At 37.5% G+C, this 18156-nt stretch overlaps 1 protein-coding gene across 10 annotated transcripts in view; it reads left to right on the top strand.

The window, feature by feature from the left end:
- The window catches only part of MYO6 (myosin VI), a 188087-nt gene that overhangs the window by 157531 nt on the left and 12400 nt on the right, over positions 1-18156 (top strand). For 3 of the 10 annotated variants that reach the window (XM_075597977.1, XM_075597978.1, XM_075597976.1), the window contains exons 29-33: positions 9918-9959; positions 10393-10422; positions 12638-12676; positions 15035-15138; positions 18016-18147. In XM_075597977.1, coding sequence (XP_075454092.1) covers positions 9918-9959; positions 10393-10422; positions 12638-12676; positions 15035-15138; positions 18016-18147 — 347 coding nt within the window. The remainder of the gene's footprint in view (positions 1-9917; positions 9960-10392; positions 10423-12637; positions 12677-15034; positions 15139-18015; positions 18148-18156) is intronic. The other 7 variants (XM_075597981.1, XM_075597980.1, XM_075597986.1 and 4 more) reach the window with 5 other exon arrangements.

The raw sequence follows: 18156 nt of genomic DNA, 5'->3' as shown, positions 1-18156 counted from the left end.
GCAATCAATCTGTATACTGTGAGCATTGCTATATCATGTGCTCTCTGAGAATCTCTGACATGCTGTAGAAAATTAAACTACTAAATAACAAATAAAACATTTTTTGTTGTAGCTAGATCTCAAAGAACACAAAATGAATAGGGAAAGTGGCAGAGTTTAAATGTATTATGCAAAATGCTTGCTGTAATAAGAGTTCCACTTATTTTCTGTTCAAGTTTTGAATGGTAGAAAGCAAATTTATCAGCACCATAAATATTACTTTGTTGGATTTAATTTTTGAACAAAAATGTTGCATCTAAAACTCTGTGCATGAAATAAAGTTGTTAATGTTTCTCTACGCTGAAAATGAACAATGCATTATACTTGCTAATGTAAAAAGGCACACAGATACACAGCAAACTCTCAGAACTCCCCCCCCAAATTACCACAAAAAAAAATAATATATATATATATAATATGTGTCAATAGGAGTGCCACTCCTCAAAAGGAGTGCTACTGGGCGTGGCTAAATCTATACAACAAAAAACATTCTTCCTCTAATTATAGAGGTAAATAAGAATTTTAATCAGTTAGGAGCTACAAATCGGTCATGTCTTGAAGTGGCTCGCAGGCTTATACGCTTTGGCCAAGGGGTTAACTAAATTACCCTTTTTCAAAAGATGTATAGGTATTTCACTGTGTATTTTTGTCACATTGGATGTTGCTCTGGACTTCTTTGATTCTTCTTGTATAATGTAAAAAGGCAAGCATAATATTCCTACTTGTAATGCAGGGCTGTAAATAGGCATACAGGCATAGTTCGGTTCTAATCATGTTTCCCAGCGACTTTAAACGAAGATCACAGTTGAATCATCTAAATGTAGGCAAATTCCACCCTTGTTTCAGAAACCTTTTAAATTTTTTCTTAAAGCGTAATTAAATCAGTATAGCCTCCAAACATGGGCTGTTTTTCTTTGTAAGTTTACCTAAACCAGGGGTTCCCCCGTTGCTCACCCGTGTTCCTCTATCGTGCAGGCTTCCCGGGAAAATGGTATCTGAATTTTCTTATAGTTTTCTTTAAAAAATAAAAATAAAAACACAAATGCAATTGTGACCATGTGAAAGCCAGTAGAAAGTCGCAGCATCATACCCATGATGGCGTTGAAGCTTTCAATTGGCTGCTGAAGTAAGCCCTGATTCCGTGGTTATTTTATGTCAGGGGGGCAGATATTTGTGCCCGGTACTGGACCACAGGAACCTTGGGATCCCACAGGTCGGTGGGGATCCACAGAGCAGCTCCCATCAGTTCACGCAAGGTAAAACTGAGAAAATATCCAGCATGGTGAAGGGCTGTTATAAGGGTAATTTTACAGTTCATTGCAATGGGAATGCCTGAAAACAGGTGGATAATTAGATTCAATAGTAGGTCCCAGTAACAGCCCATCACAGTGCATTATAGTCTGCATAGTGAACTATGGTACAAAGAGGTGAATCATTCCGTTGTATAGTGGGGGAGATTTCTTTGTAGAAGGAAATCTTTCATCTTAAATGTGCATTGGATTTGTTTGAGCTTTTCTTAATATATTGCTGTCGAATGCCTTGGTTTCAGATATTTTAATACTGAACCTCTAAACTAAAAATATGAGTGTTTCTTAAGCCTTAAGCTACTACAGATCGCAATCTGAATGCCAGTAATTAGACAGACTTTCAATTCCCGATGGTGACAATTCTGGGACTGCAAACAGTATACAAAAAGAGAAGCAAAAATAATTTGATGCAAGAATGAATAAAGCAGATTGGTTTGTATATTATTTTAGGCTTTGGAATGAAATCTGGTGTGCATTTTACTGGCTCCCTCTTTTACTCTTTGAAAACGAGTATTTCACTGCTGTGCCAATTATACTGGTGTTTACAGCTAGACGAGCAGTTTTCCACTTGTATCAGAAATATTGGGAAGTGCTGTACTTAAGCAAAAGGCGCTTCAGTTAAGCTTTGTCTTGAATTCAGTCATTGCAGAAGGAAACATTAAAGGCAGATCACAGAGGGTTAAAATGTGCAGTTCTTCTGCTAGTTGAGAAAAAAAACAATCTAAAATAAACGTTTTAATTGTTGGAAGGTATTTAGGACCATAGTTGGTAAGCTGTGTCATTCTATAAGGGCAGGAGCACACATGGCGCTTGGCGGTGCGCTTGCCCTCTTCTGCTGGGCGATGTGTGCAAATCCCCAGCAGACGGAATGATCCGCGAAGGGAGCGAGCGGGCGGGGGAGCAAGCAAGGGGGCGGCGGGAGGCAGATAAATAAATAATGTAATAATAAATATGTAAGAATAAATAAAATAATAAACCCTGTCCCCACCCGTCCCCCAGCAATTTCAGCAGCCAGTCAATGAAAACGTCTGCACATTGATTGATTGGCTGCTGAAACTGACGTCCCGCTGCTGCAGCCTGGAATCACACTTTTGAAAGATTCCAGCTACAGCAGCAGCGACGACGCCGCCGTGCTTCGCAGCCAATGGTAGTTTGAAATGAACACTACCATTGGCCGCCATGGGTCGGTGACGCACGCGCACGTCGTGTAGCGCTCTGTGTGCTCCAGCCCTAAGACGCCTTCAGGCAGCAGAAGATACGTTACGATCCACGGAAGTGAATGGCTGTGAGGTATCATCCGGTGGCAGACTGTGTCTTATGGAATAGCACCATTTAGCAAATATGGCCCTTCATTTATTGAACTGGACTGCTGCACTACATTAGGTACATTCCTACCCCTACTGCTTTTGTTTCTGAAATAGCAAAAATCAATATACAGTATACCCTGTTCTTCACCTGTTTTTTTAATAGATGGCAGAATAAAAGTATATGGACAGGCTGTGCTGTTTCAGAGGAAGCAGAAGTGATAACTATTGAACCTCCATTTAGACTTATATGATATCAAATACAAGATGTTTGCCTACAGAGCACTGACTATTAAAATGGCTGAGATCTCTGTATTTAACATAGATTTCATTTTGTTTGGCTTGTGTTTTCTTTTGAGGTGTAATGTTACTAAAGTTGTAGCTGATAGTTAATGCAGTGCTGTGCAACACTAAAGTATTGTTCCAGGTCAGAATAGCCAAGATCAAAGTCAGGCACACACAATAGAACATCAGCAACTAGTCCAGTTTGCAATTCCTTGAGGTGGATTGTATATGGATCTTCTCAAAGGCAGTGCACTTATTTTACAATAATATATTTTAAATCCCTCTGAAATGTCCCTTTCCAGGTTTATTTAAAATGCTTTGGTGGAATTTCAGGCATCCGTATCCAGATGTTTCTAGACTTAAGCTGGAGCAAGTCCCTTGTCTTCTATAAAAACAAAATAATTGTCATTAGGGGCTAAAAGCTTTCTGCCTTGTCAGGTTTTCTGAGATGCGCTGTACAAGTTCTTGTGTATTTTGGGCTGCAGAGACCTTTGGCAGCTCATCCAAATCAGGGAAGAGACGGGCGCAAAAAGATTGTTTTAAATATACCATTGATTTGGCTGTCCCTGATCAGCTCTTTTTAGAACATGTTTGTAACAATGCCTTGGTATTTGTTGTGCAGCGTGTGTAAAGGAAAACAGTATTTGTATTAGATGTCTGTTCTGAAGCAGCTTGTAAACAGACAAAGGTTGAAATGTGTTTGTGCTAGAATACAATACAGAAAATGCAATTATTTTCTTTGTGGTGCACTAAGGGATCCAGATTAAATGTTGCAGTGTTTTTTACACCTGAAGCAGGATAATGTTTCACATGAGTACAAATTACTTCAGCACTTTCCTTTTCACCAGTAGCTTTTGAAAAGTTGAGGTTTGTAATGCATAAATCTGAAGTTACACAGATCATCCAGTACTGAGTACTCAATGCTTCTTTGATGTGTTACAATGCCTGCTGTAAGTTACCATGAAACAAAAAAATGACTGGACCTTTATAATAGAAAAAGGCAAGTATATGCATTCTCCATATTGTCTTTTATTTGTCTTTTTTGCTTTATTCTATATTAGTATGTATGTGTATATATAACAAAGGATATATCGTAGTGCCAATAATATAGTGTGTATATATGTGTGTGTGTGTATATATGTATATATATATATTTATTAATATATATATATATATATATATATATATATTAGTATATACCACCCAAAAATCTACTCGCCACCTAGTCCCGCTCCCAATCCCGCCCTGTTTAGTGTCGGCCATGAGGAGGTCGCCACGGGGTCAAATCCAGTCGCCACTGGCCTGTATTTTAATGGATTTGTCGAACACTATATGTATATATGTGCAGTGTTCGACAAACCTATACATTTGCTCGCCCCGGGCGAGTGGATTTAACATCGTGGCGAGCTCCTATTGGCCCAAGCAGCACACGTTTGGTACTAGGTGGCGAGTAGATTTTTGGGTGATTTGTCGACCACTGTAATATGTGTGTATATATATGTATATATATATACAGTGTTCGACAAACCTATACATTTGCTCGCCCCGGGCGAGTGGATTTAACCCCCGGGCGAGTAAATATTGGCCCAAGCAGCACACGTTTGGTACTAGGTGGCGAGTAGATTTTTTTGTGTGGCGAGTAGATTTTTTGGTGATTTGTCAACCACTGTGTATATATATATATATATATACAGCTAAACCCCGTTATAACGCGGGTCTCGGGGTCCACCCCGAGACCACCGCGTTACTAACGGGGTCGCGGAAAAAAAATGGCCGCCGCGCTTTAGCGCATATTCATCCCGCGGGACAGGAGATTGGAGCGGGCTGTTATTGTGTCGTGTGTTCTGCTGTTAAATCATGCAGTGCTATGTGCATGTATGGTTGTGTATTGTCATTGCGTCTTGCAGTCTTGTGACTGTGGCATGTTGTCATTGCATCATGCAGTATCCTGTTGTGCTTTTTATAATTGTCAGCAATTAACAAATGTCTTCTGATCCGGAGAATGGCATTTAAGTTAATAGTTGTGATTTCAAAGCCACTGAAGTGTTGGATGCTATTTATGCTGGAAATAACAAACTGCCTTAAGTACAGTAGTGAGTGACATTTAAACCATGTGGCAATCATATTGAATGACTGGTGTGGGCTGTCCATGTTGTGTAACCCCACTTTGAGGTGGTAGCCAAACAATTTCAGATTGTGACCACATTCCCTATAATACTTAATTTTAAGTGCAGTGAGGCACTCTGATTGTTATATCCTGTTGGTGTTATTTTGTACATTAGTACAGCAATACAATTACAGATTACCTGATAGCTGTGCAACATCTGAGTGTCATGTGCCCTGGACCTTTGTAACTACAAACTGGTCTGCAATTCTCTGAAATGACAGGCTGCCACACACACTTCCACATCACAATTCTGCCTGTGTGTTCAGTATTCTTGTTTGAACAGACACTAAAGCATAAGGTAACCCTACAAAGGCAGAATAAATCAATACAGGAAAAACTGCTATAGATGAATACGTGGACGTTTGCTATACAGTGTAGGTGTAAACATTAATTGGGAGCCATTTACAGGTGTGAGAGAGAATGAATCAAAGCCTGTTACAGGCGTATGAATGAATAAAGTTGCTGGATGCCTGCAATAGGTGTATAAACAAATTATTGAAAGGGAGTGTGCTATAGATGTAGGAATAACTATAAATGGGAGTTTGCTATTCAGTAAATGGGAACTGCTAAAATTGTATGAATCAATTTTAGCCTGCTGTGTGTCTGTGAGTGTCTGTGAGTGTCTGTGAGTGTCTGTGAGAGTGTCTGTGAGAGTGTGTGTGTGCAGTGTGTGCAGTGTGTGTGCAGTGTGAGCAATGAGCAGTGTGTGTGCAGTGAGTGTTTTCAGTGTGTGCAGTGTGCAAAAAAAAAAAAATTTTTAAAAAAATTACATTTTTTTTTTTTTTTAAACGGGAGCCACGGGAAAACCGCGTTATAACCGAATCGCGGTATAGCGAGGCGCGTTATAACGGGGTTTAGCTGTATATATATATATATAATCAAAAAATAAATAGATGATACCGTTCTGTGGCTAACGAAATGCTTTTATTTGTGCGAGCTTTCGAGATACACTGATCTCTTCTTCCGGCGATGTTACAATGAATGAAGCAAGGATAACTTAAAAACAGTGTCTCTTGGAATGTTATCAGTGCTTCTCCTTCCCCCGATGTGGATGTGTTTTATGGCTAGAGGTGTCAAAGGGTAACTGAAAGCAAGTGAAGAAAGATTGTGTATGTGTATCAGTGTGAATAAAAATGAATGGAGAGCCCACAGTATAAACAGTGCTCTACACAAGGTGTGTGTGGAGTGAGAGGGATATAAATGGTGTCCGACGATGTTACATAAAACACATCCACATCGGGGGAAGGAGAAGCACAGATAACATTCCAAGAGACACTGTTTTTAAGTTATCCTTGCTTCATTCATTGTAACATCGCCGGAAGAAGAGATCAGTGTATCTCGAAAGCTCGCACAAATAAAAGCATTTCGTTAGCCACAGAACGGTATCATCTATTTATTTTTTGATTATTGAAGCTCGGCTAACACGGTACTGATACCTCTACATATATATATATATTTTAAAACCAGAGACAGAACATAAAACACAGAGACAAAGCTCAGTTTTTAGCACATCCAGTGAGACTCATACACGGTACAGTGCCTAAATATATATGTATAAATATCTAATAAGTAAAATGGTCTTTTAGTTTGACATTTTTGGCCAAAATTGTTGTAAGCCCCTGAGCCAGCGCCAAGGCAGACCACATATCAGGGGTCCCTAACGCTAATATAAATTCTTAATAACCTGTGTAATAACAGGAAGAATGATTTATAGTAAATCTGTCAATATTAGTTGCAAAGTTCTGAGTCTGACTGAAGCTTTTATTAACCTGTACATTACCAGGAAAAGCACTCTGTATTAGAGATGTCACAGCCAAACTGCAAGCAGGCAAATTCCCCTGAGTGGAAGATGCTATGGAGTGAGCCCATAACCATTTAAATGTGGGAGGGGGTGAGCTTAAATTAGGAAGGAGGTTGCCACCCTCCAATCAGCCATGACTAGCTGGACAAGAATTGTAAAACATACTGGACACCTAACAAGCTCCTATTGAACCCCCAAAATGACCACAACATATATATAAGCATATGAGTGTCACAGAGGAGTGCTACTGAGCATGGCAATATATATATTTTAAAACCAGAGACAGAACATAAAACACAGAGACAAAGCTCAGTTTTTAGCATATCTCGAAAGCTCGCACAAATAAAAGCATTTCGTTAGCCACAGAACGGTATCATCTATTTATTTTTTGATTATTGAAGCTCGGCTAACACGGTACTGATACCTCTACATATATATATATATATATATATATATATATATATATATATATATATATATATATATATATAATATGTGTATATAGATATATATATATATATGTGTGTATATAGATATATATATATATAGATATTGTGCTCATATACAGTATAAAGGTTCTATTGAATTTGTAAGGATGTATAAATGATGTCACTAGTCCATCAATAGTGAATATAACTATACAGAAATACAATGTGACACTAAAATTGTGAAAAACAAACACCACAAAAAAACAAAGATTAACCAGTCCCTTGAAATGTCCAAAAGATGGTTTCTTGATGATACGGAGAAGGCTTCAGGTACAGGGGGTTAGCCTCCTTTCAAGAGGATGAACCATATCCAAAGGATGTACCTAAAAAGTGTGTGTGTGTGGAGCAATGTTGGACAGTGGAACGTTTCTCAGATGTACGGCAGGCATACAGAATAGAATGGCAGGTCATTGTGTAAAAATTATTTCCGTGGAAATTTTGTACTGATTTCCTTGAGTTTCCATTATATCAATTTGTGCACATGGAAGAAGGAGTGGTTCAGTGAGTAACGGCACTAACTGGCACTGAGTATGAAGCAGGGGAACCTGGTTCAATTCCCGGTGTCGGCTCCTTGTGACCTTGGACAAGTCACTTTATCTCCCTGTGCCTCAGGCACCAAAAAATAGATTGAAAGCTCCACGGGGCAGGGAAAATGTCTCTGTAAAGCGCTACGTAAAAACTAGCAGCGCTATACAAGACCATGCTATTATTATTATTTATTATTATTTGTTGTTCCTTGTGAACAGCAAGTATTCTTTGCCTATCAAGAAAAAACTAGTCTAGGTTCCATTCAATAAGATATATATATATATATATATATTTATATATGTATATATATATATATATATATATATAAAGGAAAAGAGAGGAGAGAGCGCACGCCCATAGCGTATAAAAGTATATTTAATGAGGGGGAGGGGGGAGGGAGGGGTAAAAAACGCACTTACAAGAAGTACAATAAAATCAAGCATATGTGCTAATAATCACCACCATCCGGTCTAACTGCAAGCTCTTGGGGCAGTCCCAGGCTCCGTTGGTGAAGGAGCAGCGTCTCAGCAAATTCCAGGACTGATGTAGGTCATCCGGTCAAATTGCAGACTTTGGGGGCATTCCCAGGCTCCGTTTGGCAAATATGCAGCGTACCAGCAGTTTACCAGGGCTGGTGTGCTGTGAATAGTCCCAGACAAAAGTTCCGTGTGTATAGTGCCTGCAGCACTAGCGCTAGGATCAATCCGCTCCTGCGCTGAATGTAGACTTGAATGTCAGTGCGTCTGACATCACGACGCTCCCTGACGCGTTTCGTCAGTCTCGGCTAACTTTTTCAAAGGGATGACGTGAGGGGGGGAGGTCCGGTATTTTATACACACTCCAATGAAGGTAATTGTTGAATAACCGCCCCTACTCAGCTGCTATCATTAACCGTGCTACCAGCACTATAACATACATAATTACATAAAATGCAGATATTTACCCTGAAAGAATTGGAGGAGATGATAAAATTAACCTGTATATTCAATGTCTATCATATTACTGAATATACATATACAATTAGCACACAGTTAAACATATATTAAATATAAAAATAATCCTCAATAACCAATTATAAAACAACATTATTCTCTAGGGTTCAAACCAAAATTGAAAATACGAATCTTGTATGTGGATCAAACCCCATCAGTATTAACTATGGGATATATTGCATTACATCAACATAATGCAATGATATTGCATATCTAGATCCCACCTATAGATAGAGGGATGATCACACATAGGCCAGTTTGGAGTATAATACTTAGATATTGATGATAGAAAAGGAGATCATATGACATTAAAATTATATATATATATACAACCACAATTGAATAACATTAATTATTGCACCCTGATGCGTGCATAAATAAATTGTCAATTCTTATGATCCCATATGATTGGACTAATGACAAATTAATTTTAATTATAAATTTAAATATAAATAAGGATGAAAATTTAGTATATAAAAAATATATAATAAAATAATAATATAAAAGTTCATACAAATGAGATCCAAACTCAAAAGGAAGTATGAAATTGGAGTCTGTATGCCAAAAACAAAGCTGGGGCCCGGAGGTGTATCTACATATGTGTGCTATACTGAAATCAAATAAAAATAAGTTATGTGTACTATATACTCTATACTATATACCTATTTGTATCTATTCTATGTAGTGACTACCAGGCCCTAATTGGCCGTTTTACGTGAATATCTAAATGATATATATTAAGTGTTGTGCTGTGTATATGTAAAGGTAAATTCCTCATACCCTCATATTCCTCATATATATATATATTACATATATACACACACACACACACACACACAAACACACGTCCTCATGCATACTTTATATATGTATTTACATTTCCGTTGGCTTTGTTTTAGATTTCCTTTACATTTTGCTGTATTAAATGGGTTTATGTATTTGTGTTAAACAATTTGTCTTTATTTGTGCTGTGAACATGTATTCATTGTAGGCTTTCTTTCTACAGCGTAAAGACAGGAATCATTCAACCCTCTCCCATAGCTTCTAAGTAAGAAGTGCTGTCTCTTTTTCAGACAAATATGCACCAACATTTGTCATTCTGAGCACTGCATGTTTGATCCTGAACCAAATAAGGAAATTTAAATGACCAACAAATCAATGCAGACGAATAAGCAATCAGAATAATAGAATATAGAGTTCAAATAGAATAAAAGACGTTGTAGGGGGTTTCTAGAAATAATTGTTAAAGCAAGTGTGTCTTAATTTATTTTCTCTAATCATGTTATCCTGCGGAAGAGTTGAAAAGATTAAAGTGAAGTGGAAAATATTTTATAATCCTTTGCCGAGATCAAACAGAGATCATTAAATACTAAATCAACGGGGGAAAGGGTGCATGGGGTAATTTCTTCAAATCTGAAATTGGTAGAAACTAATTACTGCAAGAACATTTTAAACTAACTTAGTATGTCTTCTGTTTTCAGAGCTGGTGGAGGAAAGAGCAAAATGACAATGTATGCCGTTTTTTTTTTTTTTTTTAATAATATTGTAACACATTGACGGAATAGAAGAAAAGCAGATACTGTATGGTCTCTTCCACTAAAAAAATATTTGATAACTGTGTGTATTATATTAACGTGTGGGGACACGGCGTCCATCATTTTTTTAAAACAATGTAAAGAGAGCATTTATATTTTAAGTTTTTAAAGCCATTTAAGAGGAAGGAAGAAGATGAAATTCAGTGGATATTAGAGTGGTCCCAGTTGCTTTTCTTAGATTTTCAGTTCTAGTTGGGTATTCAGTGCCTTGCAAAGCAATGCATTAGTGGCATGATGAAATGGCAAGGACAAGAGCACTCCCACTGCTATGTTGATCATCTTTCCCTCTGAAACCTGTTCTCCTCTTCTAGTCCCACTGAGGGGAATATTTATACATTGGACAAATGTGATGGAATAGGTGGCACTTAGAAGGGTTCTCTGACAGAACAGCCCAACATGAGCAGCGGGAGCACACGGGAAACGGGATGCGCCATGTTGTCTGCATTTCAGGCAAAGTTAAACATACAAGGCTGGTAAACACAGCTTACTTCAAGATTTGGGTGTTTATATGAAAAATGAATTCACTGACCACTGTATAGCGTTGCAGTCCCGAGCCATCCCATACAAAACCTGTTAAATACTGTATGTCTTTTTGTTCTGAGCCAAGAACTTTACTCCAAATACCTGTAAAATATATTTTCTTCTACTTTCCAAAGACCAACTTTACAAAAGTATACACATGACTGGATAAGGACTATCCACTGCCTTTTATTTTCCACAGTGTTTGGTCAGAAAAAAGCTCTATTAAGTTGAAGAATAGTATATTTCCGTATGTCATGAAGACTAGTAGGAAAATACAGTTCTGTTCTAAATCTTCAAAGTAGCATTGTGCAAAACTATCAAAAATGCATTGGCTACATTTTAGGTGATTTTTCTTCCCCGAATTAGATTTGCCAAACCTCAATGGGCTAACAATGTCGCTAAATTAGTAAACTTCCAGCAAAATATGACCATGAGCAAAACACGGTGCGCGCCCTGTTTATGGTCTCGTCATTAAGCAAATGTAGCGACTTTAGAGAATTGTGTATACAGCTCAACCCCGTTATAATGCGATCCGTTACAATGCGAATCCGCTTATAATGCGATGCAAGCGTTGCTCCCAATTTTCGTATTTATGAATACTTTACAACACGATTATTGGTATCTTAAATACTTTATTGAACAATGCATACAATTGTATATTATTTTAACGCGACCCGCTTATAGCGCGATGTGATTCTTTGGACCCCAAGCACAGCGTTATAAGGGGGTTGAGCTGTATTAAATTAAATTTCAATGCAGGCTGACTTAATGCATGGAGAATCGTCTGCAAACCCCAACTGAGCCGCAGGTTTTTTTTTGCGACTGAAAAAAAAGGCCAAGTACGGCTTGTTGGTGACTTCCCGCAAAAGGTTTGCACGTCTCTACTGTCTACAATCCGCGAGGCTAATACAGGAAGGCTTCCGTGTATATTGTACCATGGGGTGCCAAAATAATCTCCTGTTTTTAGTAGCGCAGCTGTTCATGAACCGTTCCCGTGCATATTGTAGAACAGAATTGTGTTGCGGCAGACAGACAGCACGGTACTAAGCATTGTTTTTTTAGAACTATGCTTTCAGTTTTTATAGACACAATCACAGAAAAAATTACAAGTTTTAAATGTCATTATTATTGGAAAGACTGTCCTCGATATTCTGATATATTACTCCTTTTTATTCAGGGTCAGAAGACCATATAAAGTATGAAAAAAAAATCTCTAAATCGAGTCCTCCCCAATCCCCATCTAAATTATGTGCCGTGTATAACACATCTACACTAACACTTCCATTTCTGTTTCTTAGCTTTTTTTTATTTGTTTTAACTTTTTGGGATCATCTTTTATCAGAGCCACATACGGTGAAAGTTTGTCACATACTGTATATCTTTGATGGTAACAGTCCAGGAGCACATAACTTATTTCCTGTAACTATGGAAATGAAATGGGGCTTTCACATTTCACAATCTTCAGAATCAATTACAACAAAAGGATTGTATTATTATTTACAAAATATTAGTACACTTACTGTAGGGTTAATATTTCATGTGTGATGATGCTTTTCATGTGCTGGTTCATATGGGTCACTGTATTGTATTTATCAACCTTTTTCTTCAGGGAAGAAATGGCCAAAGAAATGACAGAGATATTGTCTAGGTGGGTGAAAAGAACACACACAATAAATATCCAATCCAATTAAATAATAATAAAACATTTTGACACCACACATTGGCACATTTAATTGCTGACACTAATCTAATCACTGTGATTGCAAGAAGAGTAATAATTTGCGCATGCTTGTGAATCACTGCTACGATTGCTGACAATGATAAATCATGTTTTTGATGAATTGTTTGTGAGATGATGGGAATTGAATGTACCCAGAAAGCGTTTTCCCTTCTATAAACTGTGATATGTTTGTTTGTTAGAGGGAGAACAGCTGAAATGATTGTTGTGACTCATCGTCTGTTAAAGTAGCAATGAAGAACACTGCATTGCAGACAATGAACCGTTTAAATAACCTTGAACCGTTTGGAGCAAAAGTAACCCAGATGTACTGCTTCTTCAGACATAGGCAATATTTGAAATGCTGCTCACATGTTGTACTATTGCACAAGAGCATGTTCTCTTATGGCGCAAAATGAAAAACGTAATATTACTTCATCTTGGAATCTCTTCAGCCCAGAATGTCACAGATACAGTACAAACCATTTTCTCATGCTCACTCTTTAAATCAGTAGTTAATTATAAGAACATTCTCAGGTAGTTCTTATACCCTCTCAGTTCAGTGTCTGTGCTGTCATTTTAAGCTTATTCCAACTCGATTTACTTAGAAATCAAACCCCGCACCATGTGTTAAAAATACCACCAATGTAGCATCATTTACGGTTCATTATTTTCAGTGCCCAGTAACAAATGGAGAGGGGGAGAGTTTTTCAAATAAATGACATTTGCAAAACAGAAAAGGGAGGTTAGAAATATGAGAAGAATAAAATAAATGAAACATTTCAGTACTGCTGTATGTTTTATAATCACTAAAACCAATAATTGAGAGGTGTGAAGGTTATTAGCAGAACCAAAAAGAACTTGTGGCAGTGTATTTGAAGATGTGTAATCATATATGTTGTCATAATGACAAATCTTTGATGCATAATAACCCTAACCCTCGTGAAGAGGTTTACATATTAAAGCCAGTTTCATAAGAATACTATTCTAGTATCTAATATTCTAATAAGTAAAACAAACCAATCAATGTTTTTCTAAATGACTTGATCAAGCGGGGATCTTTCTATAGACATTTGTTATCTAGTAAACTGTTAAGTAGGTGGATAGATTTGCAATACTTAAAAAGTCCTCAGGATTTGTAACCTTAAAGATTGAAGGCGGCTAAATGTTAAGCTTATAAACTATTTTTCTTGCTGTCGTATAATTAACTCTTATCTATTTTACACGGCAAAAACATTTTTGGAACCATTACCTAGTTATGTAATGCATCAATTGAATGAAATTACATTTAACTTCTCTTCACAAAGTACATTTTCAGAGATAAGTTTAAAACACTTGCAATGTATACCTTACTGTAATCTACTATATTAAACCTTCATGTTTAGTGCTGGAGTGGCCAACTCCAGTCCTCAAGGGCCACCAACAGGTCAAGTTTGAAAAATATCCCTGCTTCAGCACAGATGCCTCAATCAGTCGCTGGAGTTGGCTACCGCTGGTTTAGTGGATAAATAAGAATTTTAAGCATATATGGTATACATAGTCTCATATTTTTATCATTAACATTTATAAATGACATTGAGAAGTACTTTTTTATTACATTTTAAAATAATTTGTTCGGGGATGTTGCCATATCGACCAAAGTTCCTTGTCCTGACTACTTGTGAGTAGGTTATTGTGCAATCCATCAGAAGCAATGTTTCCATTTCACTAACATAAGAAGTACCGAGAAGTACTGTACTCCTTTTCACAATTACATTTTTCTCCCCTCGGGGTAAAACGCTAATGAATAAGAAACCAATTTTTAAAATAGCTGCTATCCTGAAAATATACCAAGCGCCTTTAATTTAGCATTAATCGTTATTAGAATGTGCTGCCAGTAGTAAATCGTGGAAAAAATAAGCTATTTCTGTATCCTGTGTAATATGAATGAGATCTTTTTCCAGATTCTTGATACTGCTATAACTTCCACTGGCTACTCTGACTGCTGCCTCTGGGGATCATACAAGCCTCTACAGTCCAACGTTCAGCTGGCAGAATACATCATGTAGTCAGGGGTTGACTTTTTATCACATTTTCAAAACTGAAAACCAAACTTAACCCTCTGTCCCCCACTGTGTGTTAACAAAGTCTTAATAAGGCTGCAGCCTCAACATTGACTTTGAAATGTTTACTATTTTTATCTAGTTCCATTAAGAATGCATGAGAACCCTTTGTCTAGCTATGTGATTGGCATTCAATAACTTGAAGAAAAAAAAACCCCTAATAAATGTATGCGTATTATTATTTCAGGGGTGTTCAAGTTCAAGCTACAAAATCGGCTGCAAGCATCAAAAAGCATGACCTGAGCAAGTGGAAATATGCAGAGCTACGTGATGCAATCAATACTTCATGTGGTAAGTCAGCAAAGTTTGCACAGGTCTGGTATGGAAGGAGCACAACGTGTGATTACAAACTCAGCTCTTTGTTACCTTATTTCCATCCCATTAGAAACTATTCCATATAGTTTCATCACGAAATGAGCTGAACCTCATTCTCAGCCTTAGAGATAACAATATAGTGACTTCCTTATATTGATCTCTTTTATAAGGGACTATTTACATAATAAGTGGAACTAACATGGTCTGGCAATTAACACCCCAGACACAAAAACTGACCAATTTAACCGGCTTATACTCCAATCGGACAAAGACTAAATATGTATTATTAATGTTGAGTTTGTGCTCTTTTGGGTATCCGTGGGTAATAAACGCCCAATAATTTCAAGCAATCCAAAAGCTCAGTTTCCAGTTATTTAAAACTGTTAGACTAACATGTAGTGTAATAAACACTTCCCTGGAGCCCTTATTGAACCGAATTGAGTTCTATGGGAAGGATAATTGATGGGGACACTCCACCTTGTTACAATGATCAATCGCTGGGAGTATTCAATGCAAGCACTAATTTAAAGCATTAGTGACTGATTATGCACAAAATTCAAAGACCACACACAAGGATTAGTGCAGTACACGTGAAGAGAAACCTGTGAGGTTTCAAAAGCTCTGTTCTAATATGTATTTCAAATACTGTACTAATTTGGGGGAGAGACAGTCGTTTGGGTCTGCCATGGTACTGTATATCTACTGGTAATGTGACAAGCACATCACTGTGAAACATTAGGTACATTGCAATCTCATATATATATACTGTCTCTCTGTCTCTCTCTCTCGTTGGATTGTTTGTCTTGCACACGTGTACGTTTGCAAGACGTTAAATGAAACCTGCAATGTCTTTGACTCGTATGTAAATGTGCTATCCAGCTGTACATAGTGTGTGTTCTTTTCTCCCCCTCTTCTTGTTGCCGTGCAGCATTGTGTTGAACAGATTCAGAGTAGTGTCATATCTTGTTCGTGCTGTCAGATAGGGAGTTCTGTCAAACAGCATATTTTAAAGCTGTTTTCAAACATAAAGTAGCAGATCTATCTGACAAGCTGGGTCCACACCTACTATATATCTTTATTCCATGGAATTTCCCTTTCCAAATTGATCACAAAAACGTAAACCCTCTATATATGATAAATGAAAGATTTAGCACTATAATTACTGAGCTGTGCTTGTCCATAAGAGCCCTTCCAGCACGGGAAGATTGTTTATGGCCCCTTCTGTGAGGTGCCTCTTGGTGCTGACAGGTCTCTTACAGGATAGCACAGTTTACCAACTATGGGCCCAGTTGTCTTATCTTTTGGGAAATTTTGCATTGTTGTATAATTATTTACTGTTAATTCAGTAAACCTACATCATACATAGGGGATATACATTACTGATTCACACAAAATGTGAAGATCATACTGTTCACAGGCATCAGTGCATACAAAGTGCTATACCACACAGGACCAAACTGAACTGCTGCCAATAATGTGTTCAGTAAACTAAAACTAGGCAACTGATGCAGTAAGTGAAAACATCTGGCCTGGAAATGTCCCATGGTTTTCTTTTACAAAGGGGAAGCTTGTCAGTCTTGTTTGCTTCAGATGTATTCCAACCCATGCATAACAATAACTGTAAGTGATTGACAAGGCAACAGGGGTAAGAGAAATACAACTCCCTAAACTTCACTTCACAGTTTTTACAAACATTGCCTAGAATTTTTTTCAAAAATGATTTAAAAAAAAAAAAAAAAACCCAGACAAACAGAAATATTTTCAAGTGATGTAAATCATTTACAGTAGTTTTAACCTTTTAAACATATCTGCAGTTAGAGAATTTGGTTAAATAAGTGAACATGTCAAGTAAAAGGTGGTAGTGTGCTGGACCTAGACACACACACTTTTTAAACAAAGCAGCCCCCACACAGTGGGTCAACAATTACATTTTATACAACTTAGGAAAATAGTTTTTTTTGGAAAGACCCTTAAAGTCACTGTCTTACTTGTTATTTGCTTTTCACAAGATACAGTTTTGCATGTTTCCTGGTCTACTGAGTTCAATCGTGTTTTGTATATCTTTATTTATATAGCGCCATCCATGTACATAGTGCTATTTATGTTTGACCAATGATGGCACCATTATTACTTTGCAAACAAAACCAAAAAACTGCCTTTAATTTTGTGCGGTCTGGTCCAGAACATGGATTAGGAACTTTGATGCTGAACACTGTGCTGATCGCAGCCAGAACACGGCTGCAGGATGCTGCAAAGACTTTCTGTCCATGGTTTAGGATATCATTTCCATTTGACTTACAAATACAACAATGTGTTTGGTGAACAGTATACAAATAAGTCATTTTGTGTTAATTGCTCATCTGTAAACACCATTTAAAAAATACTACTAACATATCAGCGTGGTAAAAAGCACCTTTACCGTTGGTGACGGCTTTAGGGAATAGGTCGATAAATAAAATTGGGGTCCAACACCAGAAAGTTTATGCGGCATCATTTTTCACGTCTGTAAATGTTACGCTATTAGATGGGGAAACCGAGAAGGTCTGCTCTAAGGCATTACAAATGGAGCTCACCAACACTTGGCCAGTTTTGCAAACGTTTCCTGACATGAGTGTGGAGTCTTCTAGAATACAGAAATTGAAGGATGCTTGGGATTGACACAAGGCTATCATCCTTAATAGGAAACAAGCCAAAGGATCTAGTGGATACGAGGATAGGGAGATTAGGTGGGCAGCGTGGTTCTTATTGGCCGTCAATCTCTAGGTAATCCTGACTAAAACAATTGCAGTGAAAGACTTTGTTTTATGAAATGTACTTTTGATTTCATCTTTTCCCTTACAATATTTCTCACAGATATTGAGCTGCTGGCAGCCTGCAGAGAGGAGTTTCACAGGCGACTAAAGGTTTATCATGCTTGGAAATCCAAGAATAAGAAGCGTAACACTGAAACTGAGCAGCGTGCCCCTAAATCTGTCACTGACTATGGTAAGTTTC

The sequence above is a fragment of the Ascaphus truei genome, chromosome 4 (genome assembly GCF_040206685.1).
Source record: "Ascaphus truei isolate aAscTru1 chromosome 4, aAscTru1.hap1, whole genome shotgun sequence".
Taxonomy (NCBI): Eukaryota; Metazoa; Chordata; class Amphibia; order Anura; family Ascaphidae; genus Ascaphus; species Ascaphus truei.
This window is presented reverse-complemented; position numbering and strand designations above follow the sequence as displayed.